At 32.8% G+C, this 27,133-nt stretch overlaps 5 protein-coding genes, 1 long non-coding RNA gene and 3 other non-coding genes across 10 annotated transcripts; 5 read left to right on the plus strand and 4 right to left on the minus strand.

Annotated features, from left to right (window-relative positions):
- Window positions 1–3,480: 3,480 nt before the first annotated feature.
- npr-8 lies at window positions 3,481–14,558 on the plus strand (the record flags this gene model as incomplete). 2 transcript variants are annotated; one of them, NM_001381023.3, is made up of 9 exons in its annotated part: window positions 3,481–3,548; window positions 12,130–12,234; window positions 12,285–12,479; window positions 12,538–12,689; window positions 13,031–13,181; window positions 13,279–13,761; window positions 13,868–14,079; window positions 14,127–14,213; window positions 14,289–14,558. In NM_001381023.3, 8 exons carry the CDS (start codon window positions 12,139–12,141, stop codon window positions 14,383–14,385), a joined length of 1,473 nt encoding a protein of 490 aa, NP_001367458.1. The 2 variants fall into 2 exon arrangements, with proteins under 2 accessions (NP_001367458.1, NP_741834.1); NM_171723.7 differs by having other exon boundaries at window positions 3,498–3,548; window positions 14,289–14,385.
- Window positions 4,945–5,039, plus strand: C56G3.3. The gene has a single exon (NR_071476.1). It is a non-coding gene; the product is annotated as an Unclassified non-coding RNA C56G3.3 (non-coding RNA).
- On the minus strand, window positions 4,963–5,034 carry C56G3.t1. The gene has a single exon. It is a non-coding gene; the product is annotated as a tRNA-Ala (tRNA).
- Window positions 11,910–12,044, minus strand: C56G3.4. The gene has a single exon (NR_071477.1). It is a non-coding gene; the product is annotated as an Unclassified non-coding RNA C56G3.4 (non-coding RNA).
- Window positions 14,559–16,748: 2,190 nt separating the features above from the next.
- On the plus strand, window positions 16,749–17,621 carry C10A4.6 (G protein-coupled receptor). Its single transcript, NM_001373354.3, has 4 exons — window positions 16,749–16,896; window positions 16,944–17,097; window positions 17,144–17,250; window positions 17,295–17,621. Exons 1-4 carry the CDS (start codon window positions 16,779–16,781, stop codon window positions 17,567–17,569), a joined length of 654 nt encoding a protein of 217 aa, NP_001359819.1. The 5' UTR covers window positions 16,749–16,778; the 3' UTR covers window positions 17,570–17,621.
- Window positions 17,622–19,645: 2,024 nt separating this feature from the next.
- gad-2 (G_PROTEIN_RECEP_F1_2 domain-containing protein) lies at window positions 19,646–22,177 on the plus strand. The gene is made up of 11 exons (NM_076849.7): window positions 19,646–19,711; window positions 20,327–20,434; window positions 20,483–20,574; window positions 20,622–20,805; window positions 20,849–21,117; window positions 21,233–21,307; window positions 21,359–21,436; window positions 21,482–21,529; window positions 21,575–21,640; window positions 21,685–21,771; window positions 21,822–22,177. Exons 2-11 carry the CDS (start codon window positions 20,353–20,355, stop codon window positions 21,945–21,947), a joined length of 1,107 nt encoding a protein of 368 aa, NP_509250.1. The 5' UTR covers window positions 19,646–19,711; window positions 20,327–20,352; the 3' UTR covers window positions 21,948–22,177.
- Window positions 22,118–24,214, minus strand: C10A4.13 (uncharacterized protein). The gene is made up of 4 exons (NM_001383607.1): window positions 24,124–24,214; window positions 23,973–24,081; window positions 23,807–23,921; window positions 22,118–22,506 (listed from the first exon to the last, which is right to left on the minus strand). The coding sequence occupies exons 2-3, from the start codon at window positions 24,004–24,006 to the stop codon at window positions 23,842–23,844; spliced, it is 114 nt and encodes a 37-aa protein (NP_001370354.1). The 5' UTR covers window positions 24,007–24,081; window positions 24,124–24,214; the 3' UTR covers window positions 22,118–22,506; window positions 23,807–23,841.
- A 272-nt stretch (window positions 24,215–24,486) lies between these two features.
- Window positions 24,487–24,890, minus strand: linc-67. Its single transcript, NR_102188.1, has 2 exons — window positions 24,826–24,890; window positions 24,487–24,780 (listed from the first exon to the last, which is right to left on the minus strand). It is a non-coding gene; the product is annotated as a long non-coding RNA linc-67 (long non-coding RNA).
- A 172-nt stretch (window positions 24,891–25,062) lies between these two features.
- C10A4.10 (uncharacterized protein) lies at window positions 25,063–27,133 on the plus strand. The gene is made up of 4 exons (NM_001129629.3): window positions 25,063–25,264; window positions 25,317–25,396; window positions 26,200–26,273; window positions 26,482–27,133. Exons 1-4 carry the CDS (start codon window positions 25,177–25,179, stop codon window positions 27,035–27,037), a joined length of 798 nt encoding a protein of 265 aa, NP_001123101.1. The 5' UTR covers window positions 25,063–25,176; the 3' UTR covers window positions 27,038–27,133.

Here is a 27,133-nt window from a genome sequence, read left to right on the forward strand (position 1 = left end):
TTCCACAAGTTATAGAAGAAACACAGTGTTTTTTTATTGAAAGACAGAGCAATGTTTTAAAAAGCTTTAAAATGTTAAACCTGTTGTGTATTGCCTATCTACAATGAAGTCAATCGTTTTGGAACTGAAGTTGTCTATTAAGTTTTATAACAATAATAAAATCTTGGAAAATTACCAAATGATAGGTTTATTGCACGTTTTTCATACTAAAACAACCTATGTTTTATTTAAAAATTGGTTTCCGGGCAACATTTCACCAAACCACTGTTTGCATAGCCGGTGGACACAAATTTCCTAAACAAGCTTAAAGGTTTGCTTAGCTCATCCAATCTTTGATAGGTAAGCTCGTCACTTTGAATTCATTGCTTTACAATTCTCATAATTTTGATCTTTCTGCCGTCCTGAAGTTCATCCAACGTTCTTTCCTTCTCACATCATTATTTTCTCAGTTTCCCATCTCTTTTCCTTTTATTTAAATACTCAGTTTTAATTGAAAATTCAAAAACAAACAATTTTGCAAATAAACAATTTCACCTCTTTTAACTTCATTATTTATTCATTCTACCGTATACCAGAATCTACTGTATTTCTTAATTGTATTGGAAACATTACGATTTCATAAAAAGTTTTTTGATGCAATACTTATTAGTGAAAGATTTTTCTCTACCCCCCTGCGCTTAATTTGAAGGATTTTCCTAATGCAATACAACTCAAGACGCTCAAAACAATTTGGAATACGATATAAACCCTTGTACAGTTTTTTGTACCCATGTCTGAACGAATTTACTCCACATTACTATACAAAAAGTGAGCAATGCGATAAATTTTTGCAGATGACATATACATTTATAGACATAACTAACTTTCTTATTCATTTGCATACCAATTTAAAGTATTGAATATAATTACACGAAGATCTGAACCAAAAGATATTCGTTCTAAGATTTCGCATTCTACTTTCAAGTTTTCTCACAATGATTTTCAAATGAGTCTCTCGAGTTTTTTTTCTTCAAAATTACTCCCACACTTTTTTGTAATCATATAAATAGAAACTACTCAGTTTTCAAACGCCTTTTTGCGTTTCCCAACACAAAATCTTTCCTGTATTCAAATTGATCAGTCGAGACTAATTGGGTTTGCACTTTTTTAGACTGACAACGATTTATGTAAATCACTCATTTTCAAAGAAAAGCAGCTTTTTTGTAGAATCACAGACAGCCTAATTGTAATGAATTATCAAATTGAATGGAATTTTTAAAAATAGGTTTGTTCGAATTTTGGTGACCTGATTTTGAGGAAAAACTAGTTTCCTCTTAGATATTCCAGCCTAAAAAATAACGACGATGAATTTTTTTTCTTTATGTATAAAAAACTATACAAAAATCAACGTGATTTCTTTAAAAATTATACGAAAATGCATTCCAATAAGCTATAATTCTAGAGCAAAGAACAAGTTTTCACTTAGAAACTACAATTACACACAATTAAAATGACGCGGGTAATCTTTTCATTTTTGGATCACCACCACAATTCTTTCTATTCGATTTCCATGAAAGTTGGCAAGTTTTTATCTAATAGTTTTTGAAAAACCAAATTTGTTCATCCAAGTTTCTCAGCACTTTGTCTTCGTCGAACTTAAAAAAGTTTCTTGGACTTTGAGAAATTTGAAGCGCAAAAGTGAAATTGTAATTTCATACAATTTTGGCATGTTCGTTTGAAAGCGCACGCTGATTTTATGGGTCTCGTCGCGATCTCTGCAACAGTAAGGTTATGATGGACCAAACAGAAAACAGGTCGTTTGAGAGATCTCCTCAAATACTGCAAGTAACGTACTTACTGGATTGCTGCAAGAGTTTAAAATCAGAGTTGCTGTCAAGAAGATAAAGTAAGCAGATTATGAGGCAGTAACCGATCACAACTCTCAAAATCTTGTTTAGAATATTTTTGAACAGTTTCCTCAAAGTAAATTTTAGTGAAACCAACTTCACGAAAATGATTTTTTCGTTTTTCAAAATTTGAAAGATCACAAAAAAAAAAACTACATGCTCCGTCTATCTGAGGAACCTCTGATATGAATAACTTTGACCCGGAAAAATTTTTGTCATTCAATAAAAATGACATGTATAGACAGAAAAAGCAAAACATTCGGCATTGGCTCATCAGTATTTCTGAATAATGTCTAACTTGTTTTTATTGCCTATATACTGCTTCGTTCTTTTCCAGCTCCCAAAAGTCCGCTTGCTCACGGATAATGGGACCTCTGATCCATTTTGTGTTACGCTAGGGGAATTGGAATTTGATTTTTTGGCTTTTTATGTTTTGTTTGGAACGTTTCGAACATTTTTAAAATTCAATTTTGTGTTCGAAAAAAGAAATGAAAAACATTTTACTGGATTCAAAAAGAAGTGTTCCTCGTTTTTCTTTGTTGATGAAAAAGTCTGAAGTAATATTTGAAAGTTTTTTTGAAAAAGAAGATTGTAGTGGAAAATAGATTAAATCCTGTAGTAACTGAGAATTTGTTGTATTTATCAAAATCTACTTATTCTCACTCCTCATTCCGTAACTTTTCGGAAAAAAAATCAGATTTTTTTTGATTTTTGTCATCGAATCTAATAGTATGTAACTCAAGATGAACATTTTATTGCTTAACTTTTCTCGAAAACAGATTGCTCTTGAGTTACAAGCGATAACAGATTCAATATCAGATATCTGCCGCTGTAACATTTTTGAAAGATAAGTTTGTAAAATATAATTTACCCGGAATTTTGAACAAAGTATTTGAACATTTCTTGTGGCTGTAATCTCTTTTAAAAATTATTAGCGACTTTGTAGGGATCTAGATAATTAATGTTGTGAATTCTCTTCTTTTAATCGGCTTGGAGTAGTGCCAATAGGGATTTACTTCAAATACGCTCAAAATTTGTCACAAAGACCAAATGTCTAAAAAAATAACACTCTCTAGACGCGGCTTAAATTTACTTTCCTGGCCCACAAACGTACCAATAATATTTTAAAAAAATCTAGAATCCAAATCTATCAAAACATTTCCGGAATTCCATAATTTTTATTTTTGTTTTTTTCTTTTCCCTTTTTTTTGGATGGAAAAAAATTTGGCCGTGGTGGAGAGTTGAACTCATTTTTTTATAACACTCAACACATAACACTCACCATAACACAACATAACACTCACCAAATCTCAATCAGCGCGTTCTCATGCCCTATTACTTGACTATTACAACAACTTTTTTTTCTTTTTACTTTTTTCTCAAATTTTATTGTAGCACATACATATACGTCTGCTCGCCTACTAATCTCATCAATCCAACCTGATTTGTACTTTCGTAACCCTCTCAGTCTCTCTTTTCTATTCTTTCACATCATAGAAAAGAAAACTTGAAGATTTTTGCTCTTCCGTCTTTGGTATTACTCGTCATTTTCATCTTCTCAATTTATTTTGTCTACTCATCCACAAAGTTTCAGAACAAACGCGGATAGGAATGGACTTCATCAATGAGCTGTTTTTCACCGATACCGATATAGAGGATCTGGTGAGTTTTGAGACATAATAAGTGAATTTAGCGAGAGAAAACGTTTTATGAGATAACAAAAAAATAAAAATATATAGAAATTAAAACTACAAAAGGCAATTAAAAATCCTCAACAATAAATAAGGGCAAAGCGAATAAAGCCAAAAACTGTTTGTTTTGAAGAGCTCTAACTCTATTATCAAGAAAATTGAACATCCATTCTTTTTGCTATATTTTGCAAACGTTGACTTTTTTAATGTGTTTTTATTCGATCAAGCTCTTGTGAACTCTTTGAACAGAGAAACGAGATTCCGTACCTCTAAAAGATATCTTTCAATATTTCAAAATGTTCAATTAATCAATTTTGATAAAGTTGAAGACAACAGAGTTATGAGATATTTAAGTGAATCAGTGGAAGTGCAAGACTAATTGGAAGAATATGTGGAACCATTCTGAAAAATAGATAAGCGAAACAATTCTGTATTTCTCAAATAACTTCAAAATTGCACTACTGATAATGATTCCTCTTAAAAAATCTCTCGAAATCTTGTTGGACTGCAACTATTTTGAATAACTAACCTCATATTGAATAAAAAACCTCAAAAAATATTTTCCAGTTTCAGATTTATTTCACAATTATGAACTGAAAACGCAAAACGCTCAGTGAACAAGTAAATTGTGTATAATAGGATGTTAATTATAATAAATGGAAAAAATTGATTTCGAAAATTTGAACCAACAGAATACATTTTTCAAAAAATTATAAAAGACCTCATTAGGAAATTCCGCTTTTCTCTTTATAAAGCCTGAACCATAGAAGCAAAAGGTTTCAATAACAAAACGTTACACGGTTGTCCTCGGAATGTACCAAAACAAAGATATTAAGTTTCTACATTATTACTTTCTGCCAGCGGTAGGATTGATCATTGTTTGTTTCTTTGAGTTTTTGCCGTATCCACCGCTGATTTTATAATTTCCAGGAATAGTCTTGAAAAATTCGTTTATTCTTGCTGCATTCATAATTTACTTGAGCGCAGTTTAAAAATAACCCAAACTGAAACTCTGAATCAAGTTGTGATTATAAAATGCAGGTGCAAACGGATAGTTTATATTCGTATGACAACTTATTATTGCTATCTAAGATCATGTTAGCATTGCATATTCTGCTCAGTTTAAACGGGATAAAATTTTGAACATTCTTTCTTTATTTCTTGTTGACGGATTAATTCTAATTTTGGGAGCGAAGTTCCTCGCGTTGAAAAAGTTCTCGCCTAGCAGGTGTTTTTCACTTAGTTGTCAAAATTGAAATTCATCCTGTTCACCATTTGAAAAGGCATTCCCAAAGCGTTCAAAACATACGTGTTCACTTGCAAAATTTAGTTTCTCCAATTTGTAATACACTAAATTTAGAATTACCATTCAACAAAAACGTTTCTGGAGGTATGGGGAATTGAACCCCAGCCCTCTCCCATGCTAAGGGAGCGCTCTACCACTGAGCTATACCCCCGAACGGTTTCATTAATGAAAAAGATAGGAATGCGCTAGGCGATATCTTTTATCAACTGATTGTTGCATGATAATCAGATAGAATGCTTATAAAATGTTGGGGGCTTCATGGTTTGGGTGTTTCAAAAAATCTAGTGCTAACATTTACACTTCTTAAAAATTGAGCAGTGATCGAAAACAATAAAACTTGAGACATTCCCCATATGTTATTTTGTGAAGATTGCTCATAAAATAATGGGAAATATATTTTTTCAAGTTAGATGTCTGGTCTTAAAGAAAAATATTATGTCAAATACAATATGAATCTGATCTGTTTCCAATAAATCCCACCCATTTCTGTGAATTCTGAATGCATCGTTCCATCATTCGGTAAAGTGCTTTACTTCAGTAGACCGCAAAAAATTTATTGTCTCTCTCTCTCTCTCTCTCTCTCTATCCGCACATTTCATTTTATTTTCTCAACGTTTTTTCTCACTGATTTGATTCTTTTTTCATGGTGTGAAAATTCAATCTGCTGAAAGGTGTAATTTAAATGGAAATTTGAAGCCCGAAATAGTGGAAGGATAGGAAAAGTGTTCTTTTTTGATGGTCAGTGTGTGAAAAACGAAAAGGAAGTTAACGTAGTGCACTTACAGTAATGAGTTCTAGGTTTTCATGGTAGACCATGTAATTTTTGGATATTCTGAAGTCTTTCTCCTCATCTTTGTACTTTTCAAATATACATTTAAAACAGAAAATCAAAAAGAAAATAACAAAAAGAAGCTTGTCATTATATTTCGAGATGTACATAGTAATTTGTTTTATTTTTTGAAAGTGCCAAAGCTAATTAGCCTTGGTGATATTTTTTAAAAAGTTATTAGAGAAAAAATAATACCAAATTTTATCCATTAGGATTGCATGTCAGACTTATTTTTCGAATGTCAAATTAAACTTGATTTGATGCCATTCAAAACTAGAAGGTAAATAGTTTTCCATCAATCATTTACAACGCGTTTCAACCTGTTTTATCAGTGAAAACGAAATTACAAAATTCCCGCAAAATTGACCTGAAAAAGAGTCAGTGCAAGAAAAAATTGGGTTTCTTTGTAATGAAAACTCTCTGAAAACTACTTTTACAATTATTGCGCGGTAGGCTCAGTGGGCATATCGCGATCTTGTAGCAGCAAAATAAAAACTAGGGCTACCACGCAGGCGACGAAGTGCCTGCCTCGTCTGTCTTGCTGCGGGCTCCGCCTGCCTCACGCCGCAACCAGCGTCTATTGTATAGTGGAGCCGAACTCAAAAAATGTCGGCCACTGCGAAAAGTCTACCTATCACACTATGTGGTGCAAGCACTAAGCCTTTGACTTCGTCCTTTGCGGAATCGTTTCCATCAATATTGAAAAAATTTGATACGAATGTTTTAACATTAGGAATTAACGTAATAACACATCCCAACAGGTCTCTGTCGATTATCATCATATTGTTTAAGTGGAACAATGAGGCTGTGCATTCTTAAAATTATAAGAACCTGTTTTCCTATTTTTGCTTATTAGCAAAAACGTTCGCTATATTCTACAAAAATACTGTTTATACTGGCAGAATGTTTAATTATTAGGTTCTAATTAATTCTTTGAAAAAAATACTTTTCTTGTAAGGTATAGACTGAAAACAAGAAAAAACATTTTTATGAACTTTACCCTATCAAACATGCATGTAAGATGGAATCTACAAATAAACCTCTGCCATGTTTATTTTTCCTGCAGTCTTCCTTCCGTGTTTGACCATAGTTTTCTGGAACATCAAAACTTAAATCTGAGCAAAATACACCTTTTGAGTTTCGCGTGTCCTTTTATTACATTACGTTACAAGAATTAAGGGTGCTAGTTAATTTCCGTTATCCATCGAACATGTTGTGATCATTTCTTGACGTAACTCTTTTTTCATTATTCATGGTTATTGTTAGAAAGTTGCGAATTGAAAATTTTATTTTGTTTCTTCTTTTTTACTTTCCTTTTTGCTAGTAATGAGTGGTTGCTTGCTTTTATGGTTCCGCATACTTTCTTTGAATATTAGATTACTTTGTTTCTGTTGAAAAGTCATTATACTGAAGTTTAATGTTTGCATAGTTAATGAACGTGTTATACAAAAGCATGAACTTTTTGTTTAAATGTTATTTCTCCGGTTTTCAGATATTTTGAGTTCTTGAATTAGATTGTAGAAACTAGCTTAAAATTAGCAACGTATCTTAATAGTTATAAATTATATGAACTCATGCAGGTGATTCTCTGAAAACTCGTTTTTTTCACGTTTAAAGGATGCAAAAAAATTAAGAATTTTTCCAGCGCATGAAAATTTCTTAAATTTATTCCCGAGTTGGATCACTATAAGAGTGTGAAACGCATGTTTTCAACTTTGACCAGATTTTATATGTTTTTATTTTTTACATTTTGTGTGCTTCACCGATTTCACTTCAAAAGTGTGTCGCTTCTTGAAAAAAACAGTTTTAAGGAACTTAGTTTTTTCTTCCTTCAACTTTTAAAAGTTGGTTGTCTTTTTTCAGGAAAAAAAACAAACATAATTGTGCAAGTATTGTTTAAATATACTCTTATATGGCATTTTAGAATATGACATATTCTGAATTGAAAACTTTTTGAAAAAACATGAAAACAATGTTTTTGCAACTAATTTTCAAAAGCCTCGCAAGTTTGGACAATTAATGAATACCTTCAGTTTAAAATTAAGAACAATCCTCAAAATTAAAAAAAAATCTACAAGGTACGGCTGGTTTGGCAACATGTTACTGAAAGATTTTTGTAAAGTGACTGCAAAACTAAAAAAATAATACGGTGAATCGTTTAGTTTAAAAAGGAAAATAGTGTTATTAATGTATGCCAATTGTTCTTTCAAATAAAAAAAAATGAAAAAATAAATTCATGTTTATTTTTAGGTGAAATAATTGTTTTTTTATGTTCTAAAATAAAAATTTATCAATTGTAGCCTCTTAAGACTACAGCTACATCACAAGTACAAAAGGACACTTTTCAAATATGTACCTAAAAGAAACAAACAGATATTTTGATTTTACTTATAGTATTAGTTATTTGAAATAATGACCATGTTAATTCTATTATTTTTTTTTCATTTTTTAATGATTCTTTGAAAAAAAAACATAAGATTTTCAATGTTTTAACATGTCTCAGAAAATTTTTTTTTTACTAAACTTTTACTCGAGATTCTGATCAAAATTCTTTTCTCTTTAAACAATTAATTACTTTGGAATTTTTTTGAAATGTTTGCTTCTGGAAAAAGTATTTCTAATCAACACTGAAAATGTACTTCCTAATTTTAGGAAGCACAAAAACAAATACTAAATTGTTGTGGACAAAAACTTTAAAGCCCATAGTATTTTTTTAACTGTGCAAATTCTTTTTTTGAGAAGCATATCTTTTCAAATGTTTTCTCTTCTAATTTACTTCGATATTCACATGACATTGAATATTTTATCTTTGGAGAATGTTTCATCATTAAAACTTTTTTCTGTGCTGTATTCATTATGCATTCCAAAGTTGTTCGTCAGTTTGATGAGTCCAAAGACATATTTTTCATTGGGGGGATCTCGAACGATTTATAGCGCAAGTGCCGAAAATGACCGGCCGACAGATGAGAGAAGCAAGATGTGTGCGTGCACTTCATCATTTCATTTTTCTGTTTCTCTAGGAATAGACTCTGGCTGCTGCTCATGCCAGAATGAAATGAGACAATTTTGTGGTTTCTAGAGAAGGGGAAAAAAGAGAACGTGTTTGTTTTGGTTGCATTAATACAAGATTCAGACCGTCTGTGGGGATTTCAAGGGCTCTTCGTGTATTTTTGTACTTTTTATAAGAAAATGACAACAAGTTCTGCTCATTTTCCCGTGAATGATCACATTTTCATCATGTATGTTTGTTAAGGCGCAAAATTTACTAGAAAACCGAAACGAAATCAACCATTTTAGGTGTTTGTTTTTGTGAAATATACATTGATGGCCAAAAATATATGTGTTTTCAATTTCTTATAGATTACTTTTTTTCATTTTTGTCTCTTTCACCTAATATTTTCAGACAGTGTTAAACTATTCAAATATCATAATAAAACACTCCAAAAACTTATGGTTTTGCAAAAGCCTTATTCAAAACTTTCAAAATTGTAAAATACAAGTTTTGAATCTGAGAAACTTTTGTTAAAAATAGGATTAAGTGAAGTACTTTACAAGTAGGTTCATCTGTGTCATACTGTAAAATCATATTTTACTAAGTTACAGTAAGCCAAGCAAATTCAAAAACACCACACTTACAAATTTATTTCAATTTTTCTTAACAGACAGGTTTCATTATCATGACTAAATTTCCAAGCGTTGACTCAAAATGAAAATTGATTACTTTTCAATAGAATCATGGTCATATAAAAAAGAATATTCAACAATTCCTGAAAAAAGTCTTACGAGGTTCCGACAAAGGTCATATTTTCTTGACTAAAAACCAATGGGGCGCGGAAAAACTTGAAAACAACTGCTCTTTTTGAGAAAATGTTAGCTAAGATACGAAAAGCTCTACTTCCAAGGTACTTGTCGCTATCTTTAATAAAATCTGTCAAATGCTCATCTCCGTTTGCGAACGTTTTTGAAAGTGTAAGAAAACATTTCCACCTATCCCATCTGGACCTTTTTTTTGTTCTATCGTTTTATTTTTGTTTTGGTCCTTGCCTATTGAGTGAGCGTTAGCTGGAAAAAGCCGTTCTTTTTCCTAAAACATGAATTAGGTTTTTCAATACCCAACACACACCCAGTTCATTTTAAATTGTCAAACCGATGTGCCAGGAATCACAGATTTATAGGGCGGAAAGGTAATTCTCTCTTGCTTTCAGAACATTAAAAAAGACAGAACATATGTATGTTTGTTGGCCCCTTAGAATTGGAACTTTAGAATTTAACGTTTTTTTCTCAAAATAAACAAGTTCCTAACTGTTGTAAGTTTAAAAAATAATTGCACAGTGTCATCAACGTTTAAGCTGTTCTAGTATTTATTTCAATCAAAAATATCATTGAAATTTTTAAAATTCACTTCCTGGGTTTGTCAATTTTTTTCATAAAAAAACACATTCCTTCTTTGTTTCTGAATCTGAGCTATGATCGTTTACTTTGAACCACTCTAAATCATGATTGAAGGTTTTTGCAAAGTACAGCTGGAAAGTTTGTGACCGGATTATTCAGTCAATACGTGTAATTAGCAACAAAATCTCAACTAAAAAACGAACTTTAGAGCCTGGACTTTTAGATTATAATGTTTATAATAGATTATAATGTTTATAACTTTTTTGCTCATCTGCTTTGAGTATTCTAAAAATTAAAAGTTAAGATACGAGTTATGAATATAACTTTTTCCGTTCTCTACGATTATAACGTTCAATGTTTAATCTACCAATATTTCCTTGAACTCAAATAGTATAAAGGCAAAAATCAAAATTGTTTTTATTAGCAACGCCGCCTTCAATGGATTCCTGAAAAATGTATAAACCGTATCATTTAATTGATTCCTGAAAAATGTCTAATCGTATCAGCCCAAAAATTTGATACATCACGTTTCATATTTTCTTTTCATCTGATGCTTTTTGCCTTATCTAAGCAACCACATCACACTTATCTATGAACCAACTGACTCACTATATGCTTATTTCTATCCTTTCTGTGCAATTAATAATTTATTTCACCAAAGTTTACAAGTATTTATAAATTCCTTTTCTCCCTCCTCATCAATGTTGGAATTTGTCAGATACCAATCCGACCAGTGTATGTATCTTGCATGATGTTCTGAATTCTTATGAGTTTCTCGTTAGTTTTCGTAGTTCAAAAGACTTAAAATTATGAAAATTGTGACATTTTTTACTTCAAATAGAACCTGATATTTTTAAATGTTATAAAACATCTAAAATCTTTAAGCAGTTAACATTTAAATGGTCTTTGGTAATTTTCATTCTTAAAATTTCACCTGCTGAACTTCTACTCATAAAAATCTTATGATAATTTACAAATGCTACTTATAAGATCATATGGTGTCTGAAAGAATATCGTAAGACCTGCAAAAAACTTCAGTATTTCAACATTTTCTGTTTTCTCAATTTCACCTGTAGCTTTTAGGTTTAGCAATCACTAAAGCCACATACACGTTTCTAGTTGCTGTTATTGTAAAGGGGCATTTCTAAATACAAAATTTGCTTGCGAAGATCACTTTGTAGTTTGGGCTGATACGATTAGACATGTTTTTTGTGCGTTTTCTTTTTATTCAGATTGCCCACAGTTATTTCCACAGCAACAAAATACATAGATATTTAATGACAGTAATTTTGAACTTTTAATTGTCGAGGTTCCCTAATACTTTGAAAATTAATTATTCTGAACTTCATACTCACATTGTAACAGTAAACCATTTTCCATGTTCAACTTCAGCCGTCATTTTCGTATTTTTTATTCAGAAAAAATTACCCCCCACAACAAATAAACTCGATCATCTTCACGATGCGGAAATTGAATGGAAACCCCTTCTCTTCCGTTCTTTTTTTTCCAACTAAATGAACCCCGCTTAGTAAGTTGGAATAAATTAAATGCAGGGAAAGGGGGAAATCTGCGATTTTTCAAGATTTCAGCGCGAAAACGACATCACCACTTCTCAGCGTTTCCTTATTGTATTAGCACCACCGCCACCGCCGTTTGGTCTCTTCCTCTTTGCTCATTTCCTCTTTAAGCCACTTTTGTTTCTCGGTTCAGACAAATAAGGTATATGTTTTTTATAGAAAGGCAACCGGGATTTGCGTAGAAAAAAAGAATCTTACAAAAGTTCATTATCTTATCCTTTTGTGTTCATTTTTCCTGTGATTACATAGAAAGGGGAGTAGGCATGAAGTGTTTGCTCTTTTTGGTGGGAGGGATTTCACGTCAGAATGGATTTTTGTCATAACACATCTTTGCTTACATCAAATCACTCTTTTTAATCTTCGATCAGAAAATTTGTTTGATTAGTAATTCATTAGGTTAATACTATCCAATTGTGTTGATATTCATCATAAGTTTCTGTGATTTCAGGGAATGATTATGGAAGTGAAAGATATAGATAACTACTGTGATCGTGGAATCAGTCCGAATGCATCCAATTATCTCACGTACCCATTTGACGGGCTCTGTCTACAGGTAAATATTTTGAAATGAAAAAGAAAAAAATGTATACCATTAACTTTCAGAAATTTTTTTATCAACTCCAAACTTCTTTGCGAAGGTTCACTCCTTACGAAGAAATCATTTACACAACAGTTTACATCATTATCTCTGTAGCAGCTGTTATTGGAAATGGATTGGTGATAATGGCTGTAGTACGGAAAAAGACAATGAGAACAAACAGAAATGTTTTGATTTTAAATCTCGCGCTTTCAAACTTGGTTAGTAAAACGTTTTCATATATAGAGTTTGTCTTTTGTTTATACGTCTCTTTTCCAGATACTCGCCATCACCAACATCCCATTTCTATGGCTTCCGTCAATTGATTTCGAATTTCCGTACTCTCGATTTTTCTGCAAATTTGCCAATGTGCTTCCGGGTAGTAATATCTACTGCTCAACTTTAACCATCTCGGTGATGGCAATTGATAGGTATGTAGAACTTTTTTTTTGAATCAGTTATAAATAGAGAAACAATTTTAGTCTAACAGGTATTTTGCCGTTTGTTGAATATAGCTCAAACATATAACATAAACAGTTAGAGATACTTGGGCATGTTCGCAAGTTCCGTTTTTTTTCATATACATATTACCAACGGTGAACCACCTCTGTTGTAAAAATCTGCCAGTAAAATGAGAAAAGGAAGATCGCACAGCCATCTAATTTTTCAAATAGACTTGAAGATTTTCATTCAAAGAACGTAACTTCTTGAGACATCAAGAATTGTTTTCCATAGGACACCAAAAAACAAAAATCCAATTTCAAAGTTACAGATATTATTCGGTGAAGAAATTGAAAATTGCATCAAATCGTAAACAATGTTTCCATGCTGTTTTGGTTTCATTGGCTATTTGGATTGTGTCATTCATCCTCTCGTTACCTCTGCTCTTGTACTATGAAACCTCAATGCTCTACGTCATGAGAGTGAGTTGATTGAACAGCTGAATTTAATTTGAGCATTTGAACAATTTTGCAGTTTAGATTACTTAAGTCGTAGTGATTATTAATAACCATATTCCAGGAAATTCGAGTTGTTGATCAAAGCGGTCAGGAAGTCATCCGAAGCTACGGATGGAGACAGTGCCGTCTAGTTTCTGCCGGACGATTACCGGACATCACCCAAAGCATCCAGTTGCTCATGTCTATTCTTCAAGTCGCTTTCCTATACATCGTTCCACTCTTTGTTCTTTCAATCTTCAACGTGAAACTCACCCGGTTTTTAAAAACAAATGCCAACAAAATGAGCAAAACTCGTGCTCCGCCAAAACGATTTGACAGATCCGATAGCCACCATAATTCGTTGAAAAATAACAACAACCACACGTCTTCTCTACGTTCGCCATCAATGCCCTCAATCAGAAGTTCGATAACGGAGAGAAACAAGACGAATCAGAGAACAAACAGAACTACTTCGTTACTGATTGCAATGGCCGGAAGCTATGCGGCTCTTTGGTTTCCATTCACTCTCATCACTTTTTTGATAGACTTCGAGTTGATCATCAATGTGGGTTGCATTACTGATTAGAGATTTACTTTTTTTCTCGATATTGAGAATTGTGTATTATGAGAATAGGTTTTCTAAAAATGTGCAATGAATGAGATCGTTTCAGCAAGACTACGTGAACTTGGTAGAACGAATTGACCAAACCTGCAAAATGGTATCCATGCTGTCCATTTGTGTGAACCCATTTCTCTACGGATTCCTAAATACCAATTTTCGACACGAATTTTCCGACATCTACTACCGATACATTCGCTGTGAAACAAAGAGTCAGCCAGCCGGCCGATTCCATCATGATGTATCATCAATCGCTCACCATAGGTAATCCTTATTAATACATCAATTCCGTCTAATCTTCCCTTTTATAGACAAGACTCTGTTTACAATGATGAGGCAACACTTTTGACTACAGGGCGTCAGAGTAATGGTAAAGATGGGAGCTCGTCTCCAATAGGGTAAGTTTGACTTGAAAATTTTTAATTTTTAAAACTTAACATTCAATACTATTTTATTAAACAATTTGTTTTTAGATTCCGCTCTAGCGTCCGTGTTTGCTCGGGTCAAACAAAAATGATTGGAGATCGCATTGTATTGGACGATGATATCGAGAAAGATAGTTTTGTCTAACTTTTCATGCATATTTTGATTTCAGTTTCTTTTTTCAATTCACTGAAACGTTGTATGAAATTGAAACAACATTTCCTCACGTGTTTTGCATAATAGATTTTTTAAAAATTTTAATAGTGAATGCACATCTATCATTTCCGCTTTCTTACCGTGATAAATTGTCTTGATATTTTTTGAATTCGGATTTTATAAAGAAAAAACTACAGACATGACTACAGATTTCAATTTATAATACAAATAGAAAGTATTACTAATCATAAAAAATAAGAGTTAGCATTTTTATCTTAAAGGGAATCAAAAACAAGATGAAGTTTATGTTTTCCTAGGCGTTCACTGTACAAAATTCTTGGACATAGTTATAAGATAACTAGCAGGGCTCAATTAATGTAACATTTGCCAACAATTTTTGATTGCAAATACCTAGAAAGATATGATATTTATTTTGTGTTAGATTTCCTTTCAGACTTGAACACTCAATGTTTGTTTGAAAATTATGAAACTGAGGTTTGCACAGATGACTCTTTAACTCCTGAAGTTTTAAATTTTTTTTTTAGAAACAAAGAACTAATTCGAAAATGATGCCAATGGCTAAATTTTCAATATTATCCTACTTCCGTGTATTTCAAGAATATGTTCTGAAAGTTGCGTGCCCTTTGTTTCTTTGCAGTTGAAGATCAGAAAATTTATCCGATAATAATTTCCAGAAAGAAGAAAATGAAATGTGGTCAGCAAAGTAAGAAAAAATGTGGAAGAATTGTTAAACTATTTTTCTGTCCATCGAAGAAATATTGTGCTGTTTCACATTGGAAGAAACGTGTTTTTCAATTTTTTAGTGCGTTTACAGATTATGTTACAGTGTTTGTTCTATGCTTTTGATTACAACCAGAAGTGCGCGGTAATCACAACAACCAAACTAGATGCTTATCGACAGTATAAATTTCTTTAAAATTTTCGAAATGCATAAAATTAAAAACATTAATCTATGATTTGTTGCAAAATTTATACTTGTCCCTCAAATTTCAAAGCTTTCAAAAAAATTTCAAAAAATTTCAAAGCCTTTTTAAAGCAACTGATTGACGGAACACTAGAATGACAAATGATGTCAAGGTTGAATTGTTTAATATTTTGAATATAAATGGGTTTGAAAGTTATTGGAATTTTTAGTAGGATTCGATGTAGTGTTTTTCTAAGCCTAAAAATGCAAAGTAATTTCACGTTTTGATAAAATTATAATTTAAATAGAAATGAACAGATAGAATGGTGCACTACACAAGTACTCAATTAAGATATTCTTTGAAATCGGCAGTTTAGTTTTGACAGTTTGAAAATTCGGCAACCCGGCAATTCGACAGTTACCAAGTTTAATAATTTTTGTCAGCTTTTGAAAATAAAACTTCAAAAAATGATCAAAAGTGTACATAGTTTTTATAGTGTGAGTGTTATAATGGATATTTCTATGTTCATAGTTTATATTTGATAATCTATAAATTTTGATATATTTTTGCAAGTTTAAAATTTTTTCGATAAATCAATATACATAATTTCCGAACTGCCGAACACAATTTAATTTTTTTTTGAGTGAAACATTGATCGAATTCAAATTCTTACCATAAAATATACGTTTGAATTAAAACATGTTCATGACTTTTCTTAAAATAAGCAGCTAACATCTTTTAAAAATTCTTCAAAACAAATGGGAATGCAATACAAATAAGGATGCAAAACAAATTTGAAAATTTATTTTTAACGCTCGCATCTCACAATTAGAGCATTTATAATAAGAATGCAAAACATTGCAAAAATATGGTATCTAAAAAATTTCAAGATGTCTTTCAGGAGAGCTGTTATGTCAACTGGTTCTTTTCGTCTAAAAAAAACGGTCAATTTCATGATCAAGAAGTATATTCGCTTAAAAGAAGCAGCTGGAAAATATTTTTGAAAATTATAAGTTCGTGAAGTATGGGGCATACTCTTTCCAGCACGCCCAACATTTTATATTTCTTGAAAAGTGGTGCCAAATCCCATTCCATTCTAATTTACACAATCGCTCGTTCTCGCATTCTTTTTGCAGGCAGAATTTTTCTGATGCTAATGAAACGCTTGTAATTTTCTCGGCTTTCTGTACTGAAATGAGTGCTGTGAGGAAGATTATGCAGAATTGCTACAACGGTTTTGGCGCTTCAAAAACCATGTGATTGTATTTGCATTTTGTTCAGTTTTTAAATAGAAACTACAGCTAATGTTGAGACAATTTTTGTCTATTTGGTTTTTGTCTGTGTGCTATTAAAAAAATATATCACTGAACGTTCATATTCTCTAAATCTTATCTATTGACAACTATCTTCTGTGAAAAAAACCTCAATTTTCAGAATCTCACCAAACTACCAAAAGAAATGGTTAAAGACTTGCGTTCAAATTCACTAAATGCTCTTCAAATGACTTTACGTCTAACTCTTCTCATATTTTCAGTTGCCATTGTTTGCCTCTATATTTCCATTTTATATCTGGAGAGTAAGTATATAAATTATCAACCAATTTTATCAATTAAACATTTTCAGAGACCTATCCGAGAGTCGATCCACACTACCCGCGAAAACTGGTCTACATTTGTTTCCCCAAACAAGACAGCTTTGTTGCTACCTACATGGGTATCATACGTACCTTCGATCTGGTCTTAAGTGTATTCTTGGCTGTTCAGTGTGTCGTATTGGGGTGAGAAATTGTACTTTTACATGTGTATCACATAATGAATTTCAAGCATCTCTACATCTTTCCCAAGACTCCACTGGCCCATCTCAATTATTTGTGCAGTTCGCTTTATCTTTGTTCTCGTGGAAATTGTTCACATTTCGTCTTTTACAGGAGGTATTTTTTGCTCGAAAAGTTTTATGCTGAATTTGATTTTAAAGACACTCAACTCGACTTCATCCTCAGTGTCAGTGATGGTACATGCAAAGTGAACGAAAACCAAATCACTGCATTCCGGGCATTAGTTGCAGTGTTCACACTTCGATGTGTCAAAGGATATATAACAATTAATATGGCAACTCTAGCATATGGAAATAGCATTCTTATCTTTCTTTTTGGTTTGAGAGCAGTGCAAACGGAAGCCCAACCGAGGGAAGTCAACGATGAGCGCCAACTGGATGAAATGTCTAGTCATCACATCCATTTAACTGTATAGTTTCATTCCTGTCTAGACACTAAAACATTGTTTTTATAAATACTTCAAATGTCGAATTCCAACAAAATCAGCTGCAGCTATGATGTAACGGCGTACATGAACGGGAAAACGCGTGGGATTTATAAAGTTTAATGTGATAGTAAAGTGCAGGTGAAATTTGTTTTAAAAAACTTATAAATGTTCAGAGTTACTTAATTAAGTAATTTAAATGACAAGATTATTGAATTTTTCAAAGAACATTGTTACATTTTCACATACATCTTGTCAGCGCATATGATATTGGTTGGTTCAAATCAAAATTTGGTTAATTAAAACTAAACTTGGTCAGTGCGAATTGAAATCGATCAGTGCAACTCAAAGTTGGTCAGTGCTTACACCAAATTGGTCCGTGCAAAGTAAACCTGCTCAGTGATTACACCAAATTGTTCAATGCAAATTTAACTTGGTCAGTAAACCTCATGTAAATTTCAGTCACAAGAAAAGGTTCACTCTATGTACGTTAACAACAAACAGTGTTTCTCTTTAACTGAAAATCTCTATGTTTTAAAACCTTCTCATGAAAAGATTACCAGCATATTTACAGGTAGATCATAAGACAAATTAAACATTTTTTAAGATGATTATTCACACATGATCTCTAAATATTCTTTAACTACGCGGTATATGAAAAATGCTTCTTTGGCCAGCCGCTTTAATTTCCGGTGTTGTCAGTATTGTGCTACGAAAAACATGTGTGCTTTGGTGTATTAAAATTATTAGTTGCTATTACTTTTTAAAATTTTTCAGGAAGTTGATGAATCAAATCTGTCGAAGAAACGGGAAAAAGCGCACCCTCAAAACATATCGCGCCGGGAAAATTAAAACAAAAAACAATTTTGACAATTGATGTGTTTGCGAAAAGTTGGAACAGATTTTGAAAATTGTTACAGGAGTGACAATTCTCTGTTTTCTAGATAATCATTTTGAAGCGTTTTTATTATTACAATGCCGTAACTCGGTAATGAAGAAATTTCTATGCTGTTGTTAACTTACATACGTTTTAGTCCCTAAACGCTCACTTCAACAGTTAAAATCTTATATTGTAAATTGATTCTGAATAAGTGATTTGAGTTTTCATTAGATATTTGTCTTTCAAGTATTTCCACTCGTTCCCTCACATTGGCATATCTCAAAAAAAAAGTAAAAATGTCTCGTCTGTTGCGCGCGACTTGACTGAAAAGTTGACTAAAAATTAACAAATTGGCGTGCGAGCCTTTAAGCCACTCACAGTTCAGAATTTATATATAAATTGCAAGTCAACTTATTGTATTGTTTGGACCTATCTTTGCTATTTTTGTAGTGGTTTTTTTTGAACTATTAACATTATTAGAAATAAACATTAACTTAGATAGATGATAGGAATGAAGATTAAAACTTACCCATCTTAAGTGACTTTTATAAACAATTAATGGCATTATGCGGATATTTCACATTTCAAATATCGTTTTTTAAATATATGTTTATTTTCCCGCAGCTTTTCGTTAGTTTATTTTAACTGAATTATTCTTCGAAAATATCTCATTTGACAACTATATCATCGTTTTTCACATCTTTTCTTCTATGAGCACGAGTTGATAACGTGATTAATTCCATATACACACATTATTCGTAATTACATGACTATACGAAATTCTCATTTTGCTACTAGAATTATACTTTTTGTTGCCAATACTTTTAAAATCTATATCGAGAAAGTATTTTTCAGTGCTTCTCTTTTTATACTCGGCGTTGATGAACATTTCACATTTGGTTCCTTCTGGCGAACTGGAGGTCAGACAATAAAATTGATTTATAATATATTACTAAACTCTGGTCAGATTGGAGAATGGAACTCTGAAAATATTAGTCCACATATCAGTTTGGAGGACGTACTGAAGCAACTGGGTGCCTCTCCAAATCACGAGGAAACAATGCGGAGAGTTCAAAATTGGGTAAACGAACTACTTTTCAACACAACAGAATGTATAAAGCATCACGAGGTTTGTGACATTGTTGTGAAATTTGAAAATTTTCCTAATTCGCAAAAAATCATTCAGAATAGTGATGACTCAACTGAAAAAAAACAGTGACCTCACGAATCGTCTCTCCAAACTTTTCCGACAAGTATGAAGATCCAAGCGATGCCTCCAATTTTGAGCAGTCATACCTCGCGCTTGACAAAGTGGCCGCACACAGTCCCTAACTTCTCTGTGTTCCTTTCCTCTTTTTTCTAATTTCTGTGAACCGTTCTATTTTATTTTTGTGTTTTCTCATTCCCGAAGCGTCCCCTGTTCATAGCCCTATACCAAATTGATCAAATTTATAAATGTGCAGAAACCAAGTCTCCGGTACCACTTTTGGTCCGATGATGACATTAGTCGCCCTTTCTCTATGTTCTCCTCCATTTCCACACTCTCATGTTTTATTGGTGCCCCGCGTCCTATACCACTATCCAAATCGATTTATCGAGCAAAAAATTTCCATTTTTCTCACATACGCTTATCTTATATGTGTCGCGTCAACTAGACGTTCTTGCTTTGATCAGCCTTGATATAGGTTATACCGATAATCTGTTAGTCTCTCTTTTCGAATGTGACCACTATCTCTTTTTTCTGTTAGCTTAACAAAAAAGCTACGTCTTCCACAAACCACTTACCAATATTTTTGAAGGCCAAGGTCACATGCCTTAACAATAATTTTTCCTTTCCTTGATGCTAACCCATGCTCAATGTATTTTAGGTATCTTCTCGAACTTGGTTGCAGTCATGTCCGAACAATACCGCTACTTCCTTCTCATCTGCAGCAGCTTCTCTTTTTCCATAAATCTAACAGCCATCACGTTCTGCTGTGAGTTTCTGCAACATTTCATCAAATGTGTATGCTATTAACTTGCAGACAACATGTACCAACCCCACGTTTACCCAAGCGACTTTGATTGTCCTGCTTATCCGACGTTCTTCCAAGGAATTCTGAAAATTTCAGAACTGGTAAATTAAACTTCTCGAGACTATAACTAAAATTAAAAATTTTTCAGAAACTGACCATTCTTTTATATTTGAGCATCATTGTTTGGCTGACAATTGCATCCATGATTTTGGTAACTCTCACTTTTTTGAAGAAGTTTTGTACTTCCACGGCAGCCAATTACAATATGATTGTTATGTTCCTGAATTTCGTTTTCAATGTTGCCATCATGCGCAATTTCTTGAAGCACGGAAGTGAGAAATAACATTCAAATTTATGCCAATTGTTAATTTTCAGCTGGCATCAACGATGCAATCGTCTACTATCTCAACAAGCAATCTCACGTTTGCTTAAATGTGCCAGAGTGGCTCGAGCATAATATGGAAATCACTGTTTTTTTGGTTGTAGCATTTGGCATGAATCTACCATTTTTGTATGGGATTGTCGACAACTCTGTGAGACTGTTCTACCGTTACGCTATTAACAAAAGAAATCATCGACTCATGCACATTGAACCCATCGTGGATGACATCATCAGATACAGAAGACGTGTTCAATCGGAGCCTGTACGTTTTCTTTTCTTACATTTTTTCATCATCCAGGCCGAGTATCTGACTTCCAGATCCGCAGTGCATAGCTCTCGAAATACGAAATGTCCTTCAATTCTTTTAAAATTTTCAGAATATTCCACTTGTTGTCAATGAGGAGGTTGAGTTGCCACCATCATATACTGAAGCAATCGCAATGATTGAACAGGTGTTCAAACTGTGTATAATGATTTTAACTGAAAGTAATCAATATTTCCAGGCACCGGTCCAAGAATCCAATGAAGCATCGATCGAATCCAGAGATCCCATCCACAGTCGCAATAATCGTTCATCCAACGTATGTGGATTTATAACGTACATAAGCTTAATTGATTTTTTTCAGACCAATGAAAATAACGATGGAAACACAAACGATCAAACTGACTATGAGGTATTGAAAATCAGTAATCTGAAAATTAAAAATGCAAGATTTCAGAATAAAGAAACGGACAACGAGCGCAGTGGAAATGAAACAACTAGCAACTTGTCCGCCAACCAGATGGTATGTAATAAAATGCAACCATATCAACTATTTTTTCAATTCAGAGAATCATTGTAAGCGAAGCAGTCCAAAACGCCATGGCACATCTTATCGCCGTTTCTGACAGAGCTCAGACATCATCTTTGTACCAGGTTCCTAATGAGCATTAATTAGTACTGAAACACAAAAATTTTATATTCAGAGCGTCGTCGTCAATGAAATCGAATTGCAAAACACTTCAAGCAGTCAATCTGAAACTCAAGAATATGACAAAGAAGACAAGGACGTTGAGGAAAGCTCTGACGAGGAGAATGATCACGACAATTGAAGATGTCAATCATAATCTTATTTTGTTCTATCATAAATTTTCGCAAACATTTTCCGTAACCAAAAACCTTCATCAATAATCACAGAAACCATGCTTATCTTATTTCATTTCAAAAACATTAAACAGCAATGTTTTAAATTGTTAATAACAACCAAATCCAACGTAATATGTATGTCTTATAATTTCATTCAATTTTTGAACTTATCACAATAAATCACCCCTCTGTTATATTTTTATCATTACAACAAATTACAAGAAGTTATTGTAACGTGGGCAGGTGAGAAACTAAAAAAATGTTTAGAAAAAATTCCAAAAAAATGGTAACAGCTCGACAGAGGGTGGGTTAAGTAAATAATATTCGAATTTAGACAAAAGGTTGTCAACAAGTGAAATTAATTCTACAGGGGAGGGGGAAAGAAAATAGGAGAATTGTGACCATGCACCTTTAACAACAAAATAACGTGAGGTGAACTACCAAAATATGCAAGAAAGAATAATAATTTAAAGAAAGCAGTTTTCAACCGCTGCCACCTTGAAAATGACCAAAATTGTAGATTCGCTACAATAATAAACAAAATTGTTTTTCGAAATTTCGTACCGCCATAAAAATGTTTTGAGAAGTTTCATTGTGAAATTCGTTTGGTATACATGCTAAAAATACCAAGAAACGTCACTCTTCCTTTAACCTAAAAATGGATTGAAATGGTTTATTTTAATTGCTTAAATGCATGTATGTATTATATAAATGCAAAAAATTATTATTAATCTTTGTGGTTAAATCTGTGGCAGCAACAAAATTGAAGTCACATGAGTCAAAATTCCCACTCTTTCATCTTGCTCCAGTTGGAATTTTTCCCGAAATTTTGTCGTCCATATAAAATAGAGGCACGATGAGTGCATGAAAAGTCAAAAAATCAATGACGAGTACAGGTGGGCCGAAAGTATGGTAACACGTTTGCAGCTCTATAACTTTACTAGTGGAGAGAGTTTTTACATAAATTTGTACAAGTTTTGTTCTCCATAAAATACTGACCAGATGAACGTTTTGAATTTTCAAAATATTCCCATCCGCATCGCTGCAGGCCTTCAGAACTTTTGAGATCACGACCTTTATGGCACGCAAGTCGGCATTCTGCGGGATTTCTAAATTTTTCTCAAGGAATCCATCAAGTGTCTTACAAGTTTTTTTAGTTCAAAGAATGCTCTTGGTCTAGAGATTCTTTAAAAACAAAAATCCAAATAATTTCTATCACGGTATTTCTGTCATGGACTGCGACAGTAGGTTAAGTCTTGAATGGCATAGTCGCCAGAAAGATGGATGTGAGCGGCGAGTAGCAGTATGCAGAAAAATTCATTTTAGTATTTTTCGAGACGTTTTGACCTGACTTTCCAGAATTTTTTTAGAAAATTGAGCTCGGATGATTTTGTGGGTTGTTACGCCTTGCGAAACCAAAAAAACTGAGTAAATTTCGCAAAGTTGAATTCATGAGACATTCAAAGGTTCTTGCTAGGCGCCAGTGTCGACACAGAAAATTTTTATATGCTACAAAAACAATTAAAAACGCTTCTTCACTTCTTTAACTTTAAATTTAACATAAAAATCATACATCTGAAAATTATTGGCGTGCGTGGGAGGTGTGTTTGTGTGGGAAGTGCCGCGTGCCAAATTACCGTTTTTTCGTAAGGGTTCGCCAAATTGTCGAGGTGATAAAGATCGCACCTTATTGGGAAACATTACAAATTTTGAGTCAAATTGAAGGAAATTTATTCAGCTATCAGTATTCGATAGAAGAATGTACGTATGACGTGGCAGTCGCGCCAAAAGCTCATTTAAAAGAGCGCTTCATGTGTTACCATACTTTTGGCCCACCGTGTAATAAGAAGCGTAGATTCATCAGAAACACGGGGTCTGCAAAACTGGATAATAGTGGGCAATTGTACTGATCTGGTTGATTAGGAGAAGCGTGTAGTAATCTGGAATCTGGTTGATATTGAATATTGTTAGTTCATTTCAAATGTACATACCTCCTCTCACAATAGTAAACTCAAGAGTCTGCATCGCAAGAAATACGAATCGGATTGGAAAAACTAATAAGCAGAAGAAAGCAAATGTTGAGCAAAAATGTTGACCAATCTTAATTTCACAAAAATTTTAAGTTGCAGTTCATAATCATACCGAAATCCGATAATTCTAATTTAAAAAAACAAAGTTGATAAAAAGAGCACTGGAACAAATTGGAATAGTGTAGTAATTGTCAACCTGAAACATTCGGTGTTTGATTTGTTTAGGGTTTTCTGAGCAAACCACGTGGGTTTTCGAATAATTGAAGAGACTTTTCTGTTAAAAACAAAAAGTATCAATTTTTATTCAAATCTCCTAGAAAATGCATTTCAAAAAGCCTTACATTATCGAAATGACTTCCCAAAACGGTGCCATTAATGACACATAATAATTTTCTACTTGATTTTTCGATTTCTCCTTATTCCGGAACATTGTAGTTTATCGAAAATCGAACATAGTACAGTCACAACATTTTTTACCAACAAATATTTATTATAAAATGTATCAGGCATGTTAAAAATAAAAAAAATCCATTCAAAAAAGATGTAATACATGTCGAAAACAGAAACAGTTAAAGAATGATGAGGAGAACATCATTCGTCTTCTTCATTTTTCATTTGTTCTTTAGAAACTCAAACATGGTGAGAGGAAGAGAGAGAGAGGGAAAGTGAGGTTATGAGTTGACGGCTGGCAACAATTACACTCAGCTGATAACAGCCCATAATTTGTGTGTTGGATTTGCATGTAAACGTGTTCTTTTTTTTTCGTTTTCTGTAAAAAAATAGCCATCTATGCAATAATTTAAATGAAATCTACATAGTTACTGTAAACCTTTGATATCGTTCTATGTGCCGGTCGAACACAAAAACACTCGTGATGCCCGAAGTGAATGTGATGGAGGTGGGGGAGAATGCGGTATATTTCTTTTAAAAAGAAGAACGGCTTGGAAGAAAGACGGACGGCAGTTTTCACTCACGCCGTCTCCTTCACTGTCTTACTCTTTTTTAATCAGCTATCTTTTCTCGGGAGTATCGTCCCGAGGTTCGTTTTTTTCTGTTCACGACGGTTCTCTTAATTGCCGTGCAGTTCTCCAATCTTTCCCGATTCAGTTATATTATTTACTTTTATGTTGTATTCAGGTCGGCGGCAAATTTGGAAAATAAAGACATGTTCAATGTAAAAATTGTGACTCAACTTATTTTATTCTCTACTATTTTTTCAGTTGTCATTTTGCTCAGTATAAAATATTTTGAAAGTAAGTGCTTAAAGAAAATTTTTATTCTGATAAGTTCATATTCTCGTTTCAGTCCAGACAAACTATCCAAGAAAATACTTTTGCGTGACATGTCCCTGTCTACCGGACCCTAGTTTGCCAAGAAATATAGAAGTAAGTCGTTTGGAAACACTTGATTTAATACTTTCTACTTTTAACCTGCTGATAAGAATTAAAAAAAATTAAGTGGCATTATAATACTGTCGCACTGAAAAGAGGGGCGAGAGATGAAAAAAAAATGTCAGTTTGAATTAAAATAACAATAAAATTGTTTAAATATGTTTTGTAGTTAACAACAGTTTTTTTAAAAGCTTAAATTGTATGAAGACGTTTTTTTTTTCAAAAATAGAAAGAAGATTAATTTGAAGAAATAGCACTTCTTTGTTTTTTGAAGTTTTGAATAACACCTTCTACGTTGTAAATTTGAAAATTTAAATGTTTCTGTAAGTTATATCAGTCAGAATAAAGAAGTACAAAACAATTTGATTAGTAGAAAAACATTTAATGTAAAAACAAACCAGGATATGGGCGTATATTATTTGGAAAAATCTGAAAAATATACATAGTCTACTTATCTACGATATGAAACTCCTGCTTTCAACAAAGCGTAAATTTCCATCTTCAAGAAAAATCTGTAAATAGGCTGTGCCCATATCGTGTTTTTTTTATTATTCTACCTTTTTTGTACTATGATTCACAACATTGTCAAACAAATTTAAATTCAAATTCAACTCGGAAGACGCCAATATTCAAAAATCGCAACATTTTTTGCTGGACAAATAGCAAAACTTTTATGGCTGAATTATCATGTTCGATATCAGAGAGGAAACTAACGTGAAAAACTAATACAATGAGTGTTTGGAGGCACCCTAAAAAATAGCAATAAGAAAAACAACGAATTCATAAAATGTTTTCAGATTGAATTGAATTTCAATTTGCTTATACTCGCCGATTTTTTTTCGATGATGATGATTATTTTGCAATTTGGAATGTAAGTTTTGTACTTGAAACATAATGTTAAAACAAATACTTTATGGCCGCCAATACTGAAAAACTAAACCGACTTCTTTTAGTAAATTATTGAACCTAAAATCCCTTCAGAAACGAGTAAACTGCTTGACCGTGTAAAATTATTTTGATTAATAATTTTTTGACTATTCCTGAACATTAACTTCACCCTACTTTTATAATTTTTTTAGGGAAAGGTATCACGAACATCCCACCTACTTGTTTTCTTTACATGTCTGCCGTTTTGTTTTCAACATTACAAATTTCACCACTTCCGGTGCAATTGGAAAAGTTCTCAAACCAATTTTTAACGAATTATGCGGACTTGGAGGGAAATGTTCCGATGAGAATGTGCTACCTCATACTATTGTCGGATTGTTATATCTAATATATATCTCAATTATGATGACAAACTTTGCAGTTTCAATAATTTTGATGTATTTTTATGACCCATATTATCAACTTGAAAGGCCTCCGGTAATAATGAGGCTGAATGGTACAAATCGACGCAGTCGTTCGACAATCCAACCCCAAATCTTGCCATCACTTGGCACGTCACCACATTCCTCGTTCAATCGATCTCCATCACCTCCGAAGTTTACAAGAGTTGTGATTCCAACAACAAAACGGCCGAAATATAACAAACTAGACTCAAATGAGTCAATTATATTTAAATATTCGAAGAATAAGATTATGCCTGTAAACCATCCAAACTTTCAATCTGAAATCGTTATAGAAGAGTATTAGTAGGGTTCAAATATACTAGGAAAGAGTGAAAATGATAATGACATATGTTACTTTCATTTTTCTGCGTTTTATAATAAATGAATTCATGTTGTTAAA

The sequence above is a fragment of the Caenorhabditis elegans genome, chromosome X (genome assembly GCF_000002985.6).
Source record: "Caenorhabditis elegans chromosome X".
Classification (NCBI taxonomy): domain Eukaryota; kingdom Metazoa; phylum Nematoda; class Chromadorea; order Rhabditida; family Rhabditidae; genus Caenorhabditis; species Caenorhabditis elegans.

Coding starts and splice junctions, on each gene's coding strand:
- gad-2 (NM_076849.7), top strand. CDS start 20,353: ATGTCCGAACAATACCGCTACTTCCTTCTCATCTGCAGCAGCTTCTCT. Junction 20,575..20,621: donor TTCTGAAAATTTCAGAACTG/GTAAATTAAACT, acceptor AAAATTTTTCAG/AAACTGACCATTCTTTTATA. Junction 21,437..21,481: donor GCAATAATCGTTCATCCAAC/GTATGTGGATTT, acceptor GATTTTTTTCAG/ACCAATGAAAATAACGATGG.
- C10A4.6 (NM_001373354.3), top strand. CDS start 16,779: ATGGTTAAAGACTTGCGTTCAAATTCACTAAATGCTCTTCAAATGACT. Junction 17,098..17,143: donor GTTCAGTGTGTCGTATTGGG/GTGAGAAATTGT, acceptor ATGAATTTCAAG/CATCTCTACATCTTTCCCAA. Junction 17,251..17,294: donor CATTTCGTCTTTTACAGGAG/GTATTTTTTGCT, acceptor TTGATTTTAAAG/ACACTCAACTCGACTTCATC.
- C10A4.10 (NM_001129629.3), top strand. CDS start 25,177: ATGTTCAATGTAAAAATTGTGACTCAACTTATTTTATTCTCTACTATT. Junction 25,397..26,199: donor GTTTGCCAAGAAATATAGAA/GTAAGTCGTTTG, acceptor AAATGTTTTCAG/ATTGAATTGAATTTCAATTT. Junction 26,274..26,481: donor ATTATTTTGCAATTTGGAAT/GTAAGTTTTGTA, acceptor TAATTTTTTTAG/GGAAAGGTATCACGAACATC.
- C10A4.13 (NM_001383607.1), bottom strand. CDS start 24,006: ATGCAGACTCTTGAGTTTACTATTGTGAGAGGAG. Junction 23,922..23,972: donor GTTTACTATTGTGAGAGGAG/GTATGTACATTT, acceptor ACCAGATTCCAG/ATTACTACACGCTTCTCCTA.